Source organism: Gopherus flavomarginatus, chromosome 1 (assembly GCF_025201925.1).
Source record: "Gopherus flavomarginatus isolate rGopFla2 chromosome 1, rGopFla2.mat.asm, whole genome shotgun sequence".
NCBI lineage: Eukaryota > Metazoa > Chordata > Testudines > Testudinidae > Gopherus > Gopherus flavomarginatus.
This window is the reverse complement of record NC_066617.1, coordinates 365,750,583-365,766,697: the sequence shown is the minus strand read 5'-3', so window position 1 is coordinate 365,766,697 and position 16,115 is coordinate 365,750,583. Positions and strand designations below refer to the sequence as shown.

General features: G+C 47.3%; 1 protein-coding gene across 1 annotated transcript in view; it reads right to left on the bottom strand.

Annotated features, from left to right (window-relative positions):
- Positions 1-398: 398 nt before the first annotated feature.
- Positions 399-16,115, bottom strand: part of CLPB (caseinolytic mitochondrial matrix peptidase chaperone subunit B) — a 136,332-nt gene continuing 120,615 nt past the window's right edge. The window contains exons 12-16 of the mRNA XM_050921381.1: positions 14,758-14,914; positions 5,645-5,718; positions 2,607-2,726; positions 1,915-2,019; positions 399-1,315 (exon numbers count right to left, since the gene is read on the bottom strand). Coding sequence (XP_050777338.1) covers positions 1,064-1,315; positions 1,915-2,019; positions 2,607-2,726; positions 5,645-5,718; positions 14,758-14,914 — 708 coding nt within the window. The 3' untranslated portion in view covers positions 399-1,063. The remainder of the gene's footprint in view (positions 1,316-1,914; positions 2,020-2,606; positions 2,727-5,644; positions 5,719-14,757; positions 14,915-16,115) is intronic.

Below are 16,115 nucleotides of genomic sequence, written 5' to 3'. Positions count from 1 at the left end.
ATTTGTCTGGCCCAGGGAACTTTGCTCTGAGCTCTGACATCGCAGACAGCTAAGACGTTTAGGTTAACCCTGAAATATTGAATATTTGCCAGAAAGTAGACCTGCAGAGCAGAGACCACCTAGCCAGCAGCAGACAGACAGAAGCGTGAGGAACAGCATCAGCATTCAGTGATTGGGTTTATACCATAATCTCACCAGGTCAGGACTGAAAGATGGAAACTCGTCTCTATTATTCATGGTTCCCATTTGAGAGCCGGCAAGGGAGGGGTTTCACAGACAGGTAAGTTACTGTAGTCCACCATTACACCACTTTCTCCTGTCCATAAGAGAGGGGAAATTCCCATTTACTTCGTACCAATTGCAATCCCTCCACCCTTGTTAGGAAGCAGAATGCCATATGAAGATTTTGAATTTTATTGAAATAAATTAAAGGATGTGTCTGAAGCCCATGGGGCCGGGGAGCACATGGGGACTGTGAAAACCAAGCCGTCACACAGCTAACCATCTGACATGGCTCCTCTCAGCTGCAAAGCCATCCCCGCACATTCTGCAGTTAGCTGTGCATACACCCCTGTTCTCGCCAGAAATCCTTACCAGAGCCAGACTCGCTACAGCTGGTCTGACTTGGAATGTGCCTTAACTTCCTCTTTGAAAACCCCTACATACTTCCTCTGACTTGAAGAGTTTCCACACTGCAATATATCTACTCCCTCTCCACATCCTTCAGGTAAACCGAATGGCAGCACGGCATGTCACTGGGACAGTGGTTAGGGTTCTTTCCTGCGATGGAGGTGTCCGACCCTGACTCAGTGCAGACACAGGAGAATTAGCCTATGGTCTCTCCTGCCTAGGAGAGTCAATAACAAAACAAAGAAAGCGTCACCTTCCAGAACCCCACCCTCTGGTTCCGGGGGCTGGGATCCACCACCATTGTCCTTACTCACTGATGGGCCATTTTGCAAATTCCGTGTCTCGGGGTTATTTTATTCATGACCAGTACAACTGGAAGTGTGCCGCCGTGGGCCGCTTTGGCTGAGTGTGGTGTGCGAGACGTTCCCTGTGGCTATAACATAAAGGAGATTTCATCAGGGCTCACTGGAGCCTGGATGTCCAGTTTTCGGCTTTTGCTGTCCTTCTCAACTATCTCCAGCCGCAGCGTCGGGGCCTTCCTCTCCTCCTCCTCAGGGGAGGAGCTGTCCTTGGTTTTCAGCAGCTGTTTGTCCGAATCGTCCACTGTGATTCGCAAGGTGCAGCCTCTTGGCAGAAGGTCCTGCTCATAGGCGGCAGCTAATTGGTTCACAACACGACGCTCTACCTGCGGGAAGGAAAACACCCCCCATTAGCAAAACTTCTGCCCTCTTAGATCGGCCTGGTAGGGAACAACCTGGCATCTGCAGGGGACACAGCGGATTACCTCAAATGGGTCTCTTTCATCTCTAACTCCTAGGATCAGAGCAAACCACCACTCACTGGGCTGAGAGTTGGGGGAAGTGAACAAGAACTGCTTTGTTGGGTGAATGCAGTATGCACCCTGAATGCCAAATGGCTCCAGCTGCTTCTGAACCCCTTACGCCTGGAACCCTTCAATCGAGTAATCTCCTTGTGACTTTAACGGGTGTCAGAGTAAAAACAAATGCAAGACCAAGAGAGAGGTGTGTATCTGTGTGTTTTCAAAACTATCAGTCATTATTTTCTCTCCCTCAGACTCATGGTCACTGAAGGAGCTTCTCTTCACAGGAAAGATACAAACAATAATCCCAATGAAGAGTTTCCTGCCTCTCTCCAGCCTTTCCCAAGCAGATCGTGTGTAACACACGTGGCCTGTCCAGAACGCAGGCTGGTGTGCAAGGGGAAACCTGCGCTGCTGGGTGCAGAATGCAGATGGACAGGGCAAGGTAGCACATCATGCCTTACCTCATGTTTAATAGACCGGGCGCCATAGTGCAGATTGTAGCCGTCTGCCAGCACATCCATCACCTCCCTGTCCCACACCAAAGTGATGTTGTGTCTCACTTTGGCCTGCAGGATGAGAAAGGGAGAGCATGTTAAACTGTCCAGTTGGCTCCAGCTACTCTCCTGCTCCAGGACATGATTATCTGGAGGCCAAGGCCACACTGAGCATTGGCATGGAGGGATGCTGAGGTTACCACCCAGTCAGAGCTCTGGTGAGACAAAACTGAAACTGTGTAACATGGGTTGTGGGTCATGGGTGTCTGCCTGTCCTGGAGGGTCCTGAGCCGCACAGGCGTATAATGTAACTACCCAGGTACCCCGCTCCCATTTGATGATAGAGCTAATGATGCGTAACACATACTCCGCACCCACACCCCCAGAATCCACCACCCACAAGCTCTTGCAACTCAGCTCCGTGTGCAAGCAGAGCAGCAAGTTACTCTGATAAGATCCAGGAAGCGCATGATGCTTTAGGGAACCCACGCTGCTCTGCTGCAGCGTGGCAAGGAGGAGAGAGGGGTCATGCCTGTGAACTAGTCCACACTGGCACATGAAGGTTATAGGACAAAAGTCTGGTCAGGGCCCCCGGCTGCGTAGGGATTAAGGGGAAGGTGAACCCCAAAGCAACACATTCAGCAATGGTCTGGTTTTACCCTCTTGGCCCAAAAGCTCAGCTCCTTGCTGACGAGCTGGATCAGCTCCGAGTGACAGAAGGGGAGAAAATAAACAATCTCGTTGATCCTTCCCAGAAACTCATCTCTTCGGAAGTGAGCCTGCCGAGGAGAAAGGGCAAAGATCAGGAGCAGCAGGCAGGAAATCCAAGCTGCAGGACACTCTGGATAGCCACTGGCACTAGAAGAGGAGATCCCTAGGAAATCACGCCTGCCTACAGACTGCTCTTTACACTGCATCCCACGACACAACATGTGGCTAGTAACCATTGCATCAAGTGCATGCACCAGAAATGCCAGATCCCCACCATTGAGAGCCTCTCACGCACTGATGCTTGGGTGCTAAGGTGAGGAATTCATAGGTCTAGAAGCAGCACAGGAAGGGACTGAAAATCTCCATGTTCTAAGTTCGGCTCTGACACTCACTTGTATCATTGTGCAAGCCACTTAGGCCCAATTTTTCATAAGTGCCCACTGATTTTGGGTGCCTGTGTTTCTGAGAGTCTGATCTGAGACTCCTGCACCACAGCTCCTGCTAATGCTTTGCGCAGGGGGTTGGACTAGATACCTCTTCAGGTCCCTTCCAACCCTGATATTCTATGATTCTATGAAAACTGTGGGTGCTTTGAACCTCAAGCTCTGAGCGTCTCAAGACGGGTGCCTAAAAATGCAGGCACTCAAAATTAGAGGTGGCTTTGATCTCATTTTCTCCAGCTTTAAACAAATATTGCTCTACCTGACGTGTGGGTTGTGAAGGTGCCTTCGGGTTTGTACAGTTCTCTGAAGATGTAACACTCCATGCCATCGTTAAGTATTGTTATTAACAGCAGATTTATGTGGCACAGAGCTGGGTCAGTGAAACTTCCAGTGCCTGCGAGGTGCTGTGGAAAATGGTCTCTCTTTAAAACTAGACAGAAGCACTGAAGAATCTTCTCTTGGAAACAATCCTGTGCTGTCTGGGAATAGTGAAATGGACTCATCTCTCATCTCTAACTTCTATGATACTCTGGTCAGCAAGAGCAGCAAAGAATCCTGTGGCACCTTATAGACTAACAGACGTTTTGCATCTGACGAAGTGGGTATTCACCCACGAAAGCTCATGCTCCAAAACATCTGTTAGTCTATAAGGTGTCACAGGATTCTTTGCTGCTTTTACAGATCCAGACTAACACGGCGACCCCTCTGATACTGGTCAGCAAGAGGTGATTTGATTCCACCTCTACACAAGGAATGTGCCATCTGCAGTGAAGGCAAAGCTCCTTGTTTGTGTTGGAAGGGCAAGTCCGGCAGCAGGCAGAGCTGCCTTAGAAACTTCTTAAAGAAGCGTAAGAGCAAAAGAACAGAAGCTAAGCTCCAGAATTTGTCATTCTGACACATTACATGTGTTTTTTATATATATATATTTGGAACATGTCAATTCTGTGCACGGCCGTTACATTGGTGATTGAATACTGGGCTGTAATTCAATTGGGAGTTCTGCTGCCATCCATTAACCGGCTCACATACACTCACTGCTTGTGGCAGCAGCAGAACCTCCTCCACCGACAAGTTAACCCCTCAGCACCAGGAGCTGTGTGTGCGCGTGTGTGTGAGAGAGAGACACTGTGTCTGAACATGTGGGTGTGACACCGCATGGAGGGTAACATTACTGCTATGTTTTTTGTGGCATTGGGCGTGAGGCTCAGCTCCCCAATTTGGCCTTGTCCATACTGAGAACAGACCCACACTGGCTTAAAGACAGTTGGTAGCAGGGCTCTAACAGGCTTTCCTGACGAGTGAGGATGGGGGTTATTTGCCGTAGTCCTGTATATAAAACCACACAATGTTGAAGCAGCAAAGAATCCTGTGGCACCTTATAGACTAACAGACGTTTTGGAGCATGAGCTTTCGTGGGTGAATACCCACTTCCTCAGATGCATGTTCCTCAGAACACACAATGTTGGTTAGTTGGATTGGGGCAGGGTGCCCATTATCCACTGCATCAAGCTTAAATTTAAAGGCTACCCTGGCTTACATCACTGATCCGGTCTCTTATCACTTCTCCCCTTTTGCCAGTGATGCCACATGCCCCCATTTGTCCTCTCCTCCCATAATCATCTCAGTGCCTTCCCCATGCCTCCCTCCATGCCTGGAACACCTTCTCTGTACCAGCAGGCGAAGCCTCCCGTCTCCCTTCACTCACACCCCTCCAGACTCAGACCCGCACCTGCAGCGCCCACAAGAATTGAGTCAAGGGCGCTACAAATAATCAGAACTCCTTGCCACTCACTCCTTGGGGCCTTTCACAGTGGGCCAGGAAGGCTTGGGGAGGGGAAGAAGTTTTTGTGTTCCTGCTCCACAGACTGGTGGAAATGAGACAAGTCAGAGAACCCGGGGGGAACCTGCCAGTGGCTTTCTTCTGGCCAACCCAGCAGCAACACTGAAGCCATCTTTGGAGGAGGCCATTGCGAGCACATGCCTTCCCTGACCGGCTCCTGCACGCCACATAAAGCCCAAGCTCACCCTCTCCCTGAGGCCTGGCTGTATTGAAATGGGAGTGGATGATAAGATCATCGCCTCAGGCCTGGCTGCTTCGAGGGTTTCTGCCTCACTATGGTCCATTCCGCACCCGAGATCCCGCGTCAGCCAAAGCCCTCCCTAAAGCTCACTCCCGCTGTGTTGTTACAAGGAGCGCGACTCTGGGCTGTTCTGGGAACCGGTGTAGCCATGGCGTAACTTAGGCAGCCCAGCCTAGTCTCAGCTGCCCATGGGCAGCAGCACCACCCAGAATCTCCATGGCATTATACGCTTTTCTGGTCCCCTCACTCTGCTGCAGCAACACAGAGGCCAGGCCAGGATTGGGATAGGGGAGAATCCCAAGTTAGGCCTTCCCCTGCCAGGCCACCTGCTGGACTGTAAGTTGTCAAGGCAGAGACTGCACAGCCAGCACATTTCTGGGTGATGGAAAATAAACAGTGACAACGGCCCAGGGATGAAAATCTAGGATATCTGAAATAGGCAATAAATAAAACCCTCTGTACCTTTAAGATTGGGCGAATAACATTCTCCTTGAATTGCTTCGAGATGGTTATCTTGTCAGTTAGCTGGACATCATCTGAAGGGAGACAAAGTCATAGAGTATAAATGTCTAAGGCAGGGCACAGGATGCGCCTCGTGTCTCACTGACCCCAGGAAGAGCGAATGGACATGGCACTTTGCACAGGAGTGAGGAAATGGGCAGGAATAGAAGACTGAGGCTTACGGGAGACTCTGGAAAAGAGACCCAGGAAGTCCTCATACAGGCATGGGCACGCACTGCCACAAGAGCTGCACAGGTACTACTGCCTTTGTGCATGCCAGGACTGTCACTTGTGATCAAAGCCCACTGGCTTTTCAAGAAAAAGCAGGTTAAAGAATTAGCACGCCTGGGAGGAAGCTTGTTCTTTGTACCCCCACTGACCTTTTACTCCATGGGATCCACCGTGCCTGTCAAATATACGAGAGCAAATGATCTCACTACGCCTGGGGCGCACGGAGATCTCATAGCCCATGGACCCACCCTGTGCCAACTGCATATACCAGAGGGGACACAGCTCACTGATGATACTTACTGTGCTTGGGACTCTCTGTACCTTTGTCATAAACAGATAGTTAAGGGTTAATAGAACAGGAGTACTTCATGTCTCTTTTGACTGTAAGGGGTTAACAAGTTCAGTGAGGCTGGCTGTCACCTGACCAGAGGACCAATCAGGGGACAGGATACTTTCAAATCTTGAGGGAGGGAAGTTTGTGTGTGTGCTGTTAGTTCTTGGTTGCTGTTCTCTCTGGGTTCTGAGAGTGACCAGACGTGCAACCAGGTTTCTCTCCAATCTCTCTGATACAGTCTCTTATAGATTCAAAATAGTAAGTACTAGGTGATAAGGCAAGTTAGGCTTATGTTTGTTTTCTTTATTTGTAAATGTGTATTTGGCTGGGAGGAGTTCAAATGTGTATTTGGCTGGAAGGAGTTCAAATGTGTATTTTGCTGAAAGGATTTTAATTTGTACTTGTATACTCAGGCTGGAAGGGTATTCCCAGTGTCTATAGCTGAAAGACCCTGTAACATATTCCATCTTAAATTTACAAAGATAATTTTTACTGTTTTTAATTTCTTTAATTAAAAGCTTTTCTTGTTTAAGAACCTGATTGTTTTTTTTTATTCTGGTGATACCCCAGGGGACTGGGTCTGGATCCACCAGGGAATTGGTGGGGAGAAAGGAGGGAAGGGAGAGAGAGAGGTTAATTTTCTCTCTGTGTTAGGATTACTTTCTCTCTCAGGGAGAGTCTGGGAGGGGGAGAGAGAAGGAGGAGGGAAGGTGAATTTTCCTCTCTGTTTCAAGATTCAAGGAGTTTGAATCACAGTGATCTTCCAGGGTAACCCAGGGAGGGGAAGTCTGGGAGAGGCAACGGTGAGGGAAAGGGTTTACTTTCCTTGTGTTAAGATCCAGAGGGACTGGGTCTTGGGGGTCCCCGGGCAAGGTTTTGGGGGGGACCAGAGTGTACCAGGCACTGGAATTCCTGGTTGGTGACAGCGCTACAAGTATTAAGCTGGTAATTGAGCTTAGAGGAATTCATGCTGGTACCCCATCTTTTGGATGCTAAGGTTCAGAGTGGGGGTTTATACCATGACAACCTTGCTCTCATAATCCCAGAGAGCTCTCAACTCATCTCCATAAGGAGACCTCTTTGATAACAAAGGACCTGGCCTGGCCTCCATAGATTATCTATGGACTGTGGATCAAATGTCATGACCGATGCTGATTACATTACACACAAAGTACCCCGCCGTCTAGTGTTGTTATGCTTATGGCTGTCACACCTGATCAGTCAGACATACAGGCATAGGTTCTCCACTAGTTTCTGAGCTCTGCATTTTTAAATCTCTTTAGCAAACAGTAGAACTTGCACTTAGCAATTAGCTGTTTATGGCTCAAAATCTCTCTTCATTTCTCTCTCTCTCTGCAATTAGTTAGGGACATTATTTAATGCAGCAATTTTTGTTGAGCTATTGCTTGCGTGAAAGACACTATGGGGAGAGTTTTTGAAAGCATGCCAACGGTCAACTCTTTGAAAGTCCCATCTTATACGTGCTAAGGACTGGATCCTGAAAGTCTTACCCACCTGGCTAGTACCACTGGCATCCATTAGTCACGTAAAGCTATGGCAGGCAGGGCCCTAAAGTGGTATTGTTCTGCTGTAGATGTCTGGGGACAACTGAAGGTGTTGGTTTTTAGATGCAAATCTCCAAATGGTGCAGGCTCTTTGCGATCACCTCTTTCCCCATGTGATACCAGGGCAGCTGAGGTGCTAGAGCTAACTGAATCCTAAGTTAAATGGGAGGCGTTCTATGTGATGGCTCCTGAATTCTGGAATTTGCTTCCCTCCACTACTATGACAGAGCCCACATGTGTTGATGCATGGATGTTTTCCTGGTGGAGTGCTCATTGGGTAGGAGTGGGTGAGCAGGGTTGTGGAGAGAATCAGGTTGAGTGGGATGGGAGGGTCTTTAGATACAGACCCAGGACCACTTTGTACTTTTATGCATTCTGTAGTAAAATGTGGTACATAAGCCTGGAGCTGGCGATAAAAGGGGGATTTTAAATACACAACAATGAATTTGGCATGGTATTGTTCCACTGTGCAGGCCCTTTGTAGGCTGACGGTTGAACAAAACAGAGCAAAAGCAGTAACCTCCAAGCACAGCTTCTTCACGTGTAACACTCACTGCTTTCACAGACGGATGTAAAGATACTGCAGAAGCAGTTCTTTCTTCTATTTATCCGGTTCTATTTATCTATTTATACCGAGCTCGTCCCCATAACATTCAAGCAGCTCTCAAAGCTGAGAACTCAGCAAATTACAGGGCGGCAGATGAAAATCTACTGCAGCTTGTCATTCATTGTCGCTATCTCAGTAAATTGTACTAATCTCCCAGAAATTAAAATTCAATTCTTTCCTCATTTAGAAGGTGGTACTTGGCATTTTAAAATGTTGTTCTTGAAAGTTCAGTTGCAAATGTGCCTTGTTCTTTACTATTTTGACTGAAAATCAAAGGTTCTGTATAAAGTGAGTTCTGCCACCTACCACTCAAGATAAAAAATACATGAGAGAGAGCAAGAGAAGTTGAGAAACGTACGTGGCCAGCACTAAGAATTAAAAGTTTTTGGTTTCATGAAAGTGAGAGTTGTGGGGTTGTTAGTTCCATGCTAAAGATTTAGCAGATCACTCAGAACAAATTCTCAGCCATTTCCAGTAGATTTCCTAGTTAGGTGAAGTTCTCATTGGAAGGACCATCTGCGATGATGCTATATATGTGTGACAAGAGCAGTCACTTCTTCGGAAAGCTTAAGACACCAAAAAGAAACAAAACTCTTCTCACATAGATGGTTAAGCACCAAGAATAAACAACTGCTCCCCCTAATTACCAGCTCACTATAAAGATGACAGTCATTACAGCTGGCATGCTGTAACTACTACCTATCATGCTGACCAATATTGTTCCATTGTACTCCCCCATTGGTCTGTCTGTATTCATCCATTGTCTCTTGTCTTATGTTCAGATTGTCAGATCTTTAGGGCAGGGACCGTTCTTTTGTTCTGTGTTTGTACGGTGCCTGGCACAACGGGAGCCTGGTCTGTGACGGGCATTCCTAGGTGCTATGATTATAAACAACAAGACCAGGAGCAGCAGAGGACTAAGGTGTACATTTGAATTCTCAGTCACTGCCATTACTTACAAATACGGTTCATTTGAATTTTTAAAAGACACACCCTATCCACCACCCTAGGCTGATGTTCAGTAAGAGAAAACTACTTACCTATAATTCTGCTTCTTTGAAGATCATCTCACAGGATCCTCACTCTTGGGTCTGACACTTCTGGCATGAATCAAGGTAAAACTTCTCTAGCTCAGAAGTTTTTGGAGGTCAGAAGCAAGAAAGGATAATGCAAAGTCCCTGCTCTGCGCTCATTAGACACCCATCCCCATCACAGACCCTAGAACCATCCAGCCAGTTCAAGAATTGTGTGGGAAGCAAGTGCACCTCAAAAACTAAGCCAACTGGAAACTGTACCATAAAAATGGACAAACAAAATACAATTTCTGTAATGTAAGAAACATTCTAAATACAGTATAGCCCCTCAAGAGCTGGGTCCTCAGCCTTGGAGGGGAGATGGGTAAGCAGCCGAAGGGGAATCCTCTGAGATGAGATTCTCCATGTGGCAGAATTACAGGTCAATACAGCTACCATCTGTACAAGAACTTCACTCTTGGAGTGGAAGGAATTTGAGGAATCCTGGGTCCGGTTCTGGTGCCCACAATTCAAGATGGATGTTGATACATCGGAGAGGGGTCAGAGAGGAGCCACGAGAAAGATTAAGGTTTAGAAAATATGCTTTATGGTGACGGACTCAAGGAGCTCAATCTATTTGGCTCAACAAAGAGAAGGTTAAGGGATGACTTGATTATAGTTTACATGGGGAACAAATATTTATTAGCAATTTAGCAGAGAAAAGTGTAACATGATCCATTGGCTGGACGCTGAAGTACGAGAAATTCAGACGGGAAATAAGGCATAAATTGTTAATGGTGAGAGTAATTAACCACTGGAACAATTTACCAAGGGTCGTGGTGGATTTTCCATCACAGACAATTTTTAAATCAAGACTGGCTGTTTTTCTAAAAGATCTGCCCTGCAAATTATTTTGGGGAAGCAGCAAAGAATCCTGTGGCACCCTATAGACTAACAGACGTTTTGGAGCATGAGCTTTCGTGGGTGAATACCCACTTCCTCAGATGCATGTAATGGAAATATCCAGGGGCAGGTATATATATGTGTGCTAGCAAGCAAGCTAGAGATAACGAGGTCAGTTCAATCAGGGAGGATGAGGCCCTGTTCTAGCAGTTGAGGTGTGAAAACCAAGAGAGGAGAAACTGGTTCTGTAATTGGCAAGCCATTCACAGTCTTTGTTCAATCCTGAGCTGATGGTGTCAAATTTGCAGATGAACTGAAGCTCAGCAGTTTCTCTTTGAAGTCTGGTCCTGAAGTTTTTTTGCTGCAGGATGGCCACCTTAAGGTCTGCTATAGTGTGGCCAGGGAGGTTGAAGTGCTCTCCTACAGGTTTTTGTATATTGCCATTCCTAATGTCTGATTTGTGTCCATTTATCCTTTTCCGTAGAGACTGTCCAGTTTGGCCGATATACATAGCAGAGGGGCATTGCTGGCATATGATGGCGTATATTACATTGGTGGATGTGCAGGTGAATGAACCAGTGATGGTGTGGCTGATCTGGTTAGGTCCTGTGATGGTGTCGCTGGTGTAGATATGTGGGCAGAGTTGGCATCGAGGTTTGTTGCATGGATTGGTTCCTGAGCTAGAGTTATTATGGTGCGGTGTGCAGTTACTGGTGAGAATATGTTTCAGGTTGGCAGGTTGTCTGTGGGCAAGGATTGGCCTGCCACCCAAGGCCTGTGAAAGTGTGGGATCATTGTCCAGGATGGGTTGTAGATCCTTGATGATGCGTTGGAGGGGTTTTGGCTGGGGGCTGTATGTGATGGCCAGTGGAGTCCTGTTGGTTTCTCTCTTGGGTTTGTCTTGCAGTAGGAGGCTTCTGGGTACACGTCTGGCTCTGTTGATCTGTTTCCTTATTTCCTCGTGTGGGTATTGTAGTTTTGAGAATGCTTGGTGGAGATTTTGTAGGTGTTGGTCTCTGTCTGAGGGGTCAGAGCAGATGCGGTTGTACCTCAGTGCTTGGCTGTAGACAATGGATCGTGTGATGTGCCCGGGATGGAAGCTGGAGGCATGAAGGTAGGCATAGCGGTCGGTGGGTTTTCGATATAGGGTGGTGTTAATGCGACCATCACTTATTTGCACCGTGGTGTCAAGAAAGTGGACCTCCCGTGTAGATTGGTCCAGGCTGAGGTTGATGGTGGGGTGGAAGCTGTTGAAATCATGGTGGAATTTTTCCAGAGTCTCCTTCCCATGGGTCCAGATGATGAAGATGTCATCAATGTAGCGTAGATAGAGAAGGGGTGTGAGTGGACGAGAGCTGAGGAAGCGTTGTTCCAGGTCGGCCATGAAGATATTGGCATATTGTGGGGCCATGCAGGTGCCCATAGCAGTGCCACTGATCTGGAGATATATATTGTCATCAAATTTGAAATAGTTGTGTGTAAGTATAAAGGCACAGAGCTCAGCAGCCAGTTGTGCTGTGGCATCATCAGGGATAGTGTTCCTGACAGCTTGTATTCCATCTGTGTGTGGGATGTTTGTGTAGAGAGCCTCTACATCCATGGTGGCTAGGATGGTGTTTTCTGGGAGGTCACCAATGCATTGTAGTTTCCTCAGGAAATCAGTGGTGTCGCGGAGATAGCTGGGAGTGCTGGTGGCATAGGGTCTGGGTAGAGAGTCCATATATCCAGACAGTCCTTCAGTGAGAGTGCCAATGCCCGAGATGATGGGGCGTCCAGGATTGCCGGGTTTGTGGATCTTGGGTAGTAGATAGAATAACCCTGGTCGGGGCTCTAGGGGTATGTTGATTTCTTCTGGTGTTAGTGTAGGGAGTGTCCTGAGTAGATGCTGTAGTTTCTTAGTGTATTCCTCAGTGGGATCTGAGGGAAGTGGCCTGTAGAATTTGGTATTGGAGAGTTGTCTGGCTGCCTCCTTTTGATAGTCAGACCTGTTCATGATGACAACGGCACCTCCTTTATCAGCCTCTTTGATGATAATGTCAGGGTGGTTTCTGAGGCTGTGGATGGCATTGCGTTCTGCACGACTTAGGTTGCGAGGCAAGCGATGTTGTTGTTCCACGATTTCTGCCTGTGCACGCCGGCGGAAGCATTCAATGTATAGGTCCAGGCTGTCATTTCGACCCTCAGGAGGAGTCCATGTGGAGTTCTTTTTCTTGTGCTGTTGGTGGGAGGGCACCTGTGTATCAGTGCACTGTTCAGTGTTGTCCTGGAAGTATTCTTTGAGTCGGAGACGGCGAAAGTAGCCTTCCAGATCGCCACAGAACTGTATCATGTTGGTGGGGGTGGCAGGGCAGAAAGAGAGTCCCCGAGATAGGACAGACTTTTCTTCTGGGCTGAGTGTGTAGTTGGATAGATTGACGATATTGCTGGGTGGGTTAGGGGTACCACTGTTGTGGCCCCATGTGGCAGGTAGGAGTTTAGACAGCTTACAGTCCTTTTTCCTTTGAAGAGAGGTGAAGTGAGTAAAGTAGATCTCCTGTCTTATTCTAGTGAAGTCCGTTTGTATAGAAGTTTGGTTATTAATGAGAGTCTCCAGGTTGGAGAGCTCTTTTTTGATGTTTTCCTGTTTGCTGTATAGGATGCTGATCAGGTGGTTCCTCAGTTTTTTTGATAGAGTATGACATAATCTCTCACTGTGGTCTGTGTAGTATGTAGATAGCAGTGGATTTTTTACCTTTAGTCCATTTGGTATGATGTCCATCCGTTTGCATTTGGAAAGGAAGATGATATCTGTCTGTATTTGTGCAAGTTTCTTCATGAGGTTGATGGATTTCCATTCCATACGGCTAAATGCAGTGCCTTGCATGGTGTCAAGTATCAGAGGGTAGCCGTGTTAGTCTGGATCTGTAAAAGCAGCAAAGAATCCTGTGGCACCTTATAGACTAACAGACGTTTTGGAGCATGAGCTTTCGTGGGTGAATACCCACTTGCTCAGATGCATGTGGGAAGTTCTGTGATCTATGTTAAACAGGCGGTCAGACTGGACGATCCCTTCTGGCCTTGGAATCTCTGAAGAGGTCTCAACATAAAGGAACAACGGTAAGTCACGGCAACAGGCAGCGTTGAGAAGAAAGGCAAATGCCCAACAGATGAACAGGAAAGTTGGAAGGAAGGGTAAAATACCTCCCCCCAAAGATGACTAAGAGGCATAGATGGTCAAAGCCTCAAGGAACTCCCCTTCACTCAGCAGACTTTTCAAAACTAGCCAATTCCAATAACAGATACAGTAAGAGAAAAAGAGTCAAGTTGTTGTGAGTGTGTAGCCAACTCTACTCAATAACAGGGTCAATGAGACCATGAGCCAGGACGCTTCTCCAGAAGCCAAATCTAAGCAACAGAACAGGCTCCTGGTCTCAGTGATATAGGAGGTTCCTTCCAGTCTTACATTCCTAACTTCACAAACGTACATAGAGAAGGTCACGTGATGCTTTGCATGTCCTGTACTGTCTGAGGCCTGCAACTAAAGCTGCTGTCTCAGATCACATGATCAACAGCATGTGCCCACTGGAGGTCCACCAGCTCACCTCAGGAAGAACTAGGCACCTGTTTTGAAGTGCTTACTGAGTTGGTGTCAAAGGAAACAAACAACTGGATGGACTTTCTAAGACCTTTAATCTGCTCCAGGTAGAAGCTCCAGGAGTTTTTAACACTGAGCTAGGGCAGAAGGACCTCAGTGGGATGAGTATGTGGCCGTGGAACAAATACTGGCAGGAAGATTGGTTCATGAAGGTAGAATTCCATCGCCATCTTAGGCAGGATGGTGGGAGGAGTCCACAACCCCACCTTAACCTTTGCAGAATCTGGTGTAAGGGGGATCAGTTTGAAGCACATTCACTCAATGAGCTCAAGCTGCTGCACCAGGAAAATTACTTTCCCCTAAACAACTTGATCTCATGGGTACCAAGTAGCTCAAAGGCTTTGTCTGTATGACAAGCCATCCCATGGCACAGTGGGCTTTGGAATTGGGGGTCTCAAATGTGTCAACCCCAGCAAGAGCCTGAGGGAGGATAGGATGCAGAAACCATAGCATATATTTGATCAAAAGCCTATTGAAGGCTCTGGATATGGTGCCTGCCATCTAGCTAAAGTAGAGATGAGGTCACAACATTCACCAGGATCCAATTGCAGCTCCTGCTGGGAATTTTTTGGCTGGCTTAGAGCAAGAAGGAACTAGCCTGAAGGTCCAAGTGGCTAAGGTACAAGAAGCTAGTGATGCACGATTGACCAGCATTGGAAGGTTCCTGCCAATAAAGGCTCTCTGGCTTATGAGACAAAGCATGTGATTCCACACCTTGGGGATGTGCAGAGGTAATTTATGAAGAAGGCTCCTTTGAGGACTTATAGTATATAGCAGAGGTTGTTACCTAGGTTTTCGGCAATCCTGTTCCTGCTCATTTCCAGGGCCTCCTGTCTGAGCTGCAGGGCATGCTGGGCTATCTCATCACTTGCCACGTTGGAGGTCATGATGAAGATGGCATCCTTGCAGTCAATGGTCTTTCCCTTCCCATCCGTCAGCCTGCCCTTCAACAAGAACAAACAACAAAAATCTGCATTAACAGGGATGTTGTGCTATGACACTGCATGAGAGAGCCAAAAAGCATGGGGGAGATTTCAAATATGTGAGTGTCAAACCCTTCCTCCCAAGAGGGAGATATTTCTAAAAGTGCTGAAAGGAAGCCTGGGCGAGCGTCTTGTGTGACTGTGGGCACGTCATTTAGATAACTCTCTGTGCTATGGTGGTAACACAGGTACCCTTGCACCCTTCATGGGGGCCAGGGAGGGAGTGTTAGTGGAATGAGTGTTCGCAAAGTGCTTTCAGATCACTGAGGAGGCACAATTATCCTTGGGGGGGGGGAACGGGGGACGAGCCACAGAGGGTTAGGAAATCATCAACAGAAAACTGATAATGGGGACATCATCATTACAGACTAAGGGTGGGTGGTGGAGGCAATGGGCTTGAGAGGGGAGCTAGGCTGCTCTAAGTTACTCTGTGCTGTCTAAGGACACTAAGGGGACGAGTTGTTAGACTAACAGTGCAACTGCACTGAGCAATACAGAGCAATCTATGGTACGGCGGGATCACGCAGCCAGATCAAACCAGGGCTCATAACTGCAACTACTGTCCAATATCACACACACTGTATTAACTGGAGGGGATAGCAGCAGGTGCTTGTGTCCTGCACAGGGGAGTGATTGTCTCTGTTGTGAACACCGATCTCCTCTGTATCACTGTTCCTCCTATAATACTAAAATAGGAACCTTTCAAAAACACTAATTTTCTTTAGTAATAACAAAAAAGAACAAGATCCCAAGGCAGTTCCCCCCCCGGCCACATGTACACAACAGCAGATACTCAGCACAATGACACAAATCCATGTTGGGTGCTTGATATTAACATTTAGGTTATTGCCCTGTCAAGCATGTGGTGCAGGAATTGATTTCACATCTAGCTGCTGCTGTGATGATCTATGCAAGAAAAAATTGTGTTATTAATCCTTCAAAGAAAAAAAAGGGGATTTGGAGTTTGTTTCCCTCTGAGGACAGATTGAGGCTTCAAAACCCTCCCATAATAGGTTGTACACTCAATCTACCATGCAGGAGTACCTATAACGTTTGTCCAGCTCCATTTCTAGGCACTAAGCTGACTCACTGAGACACAGGGCATTTGCCTCTGTCTTCCCATCAGCTTATACAGGTGCAGCCATAGCTTCCAAAGACAGAG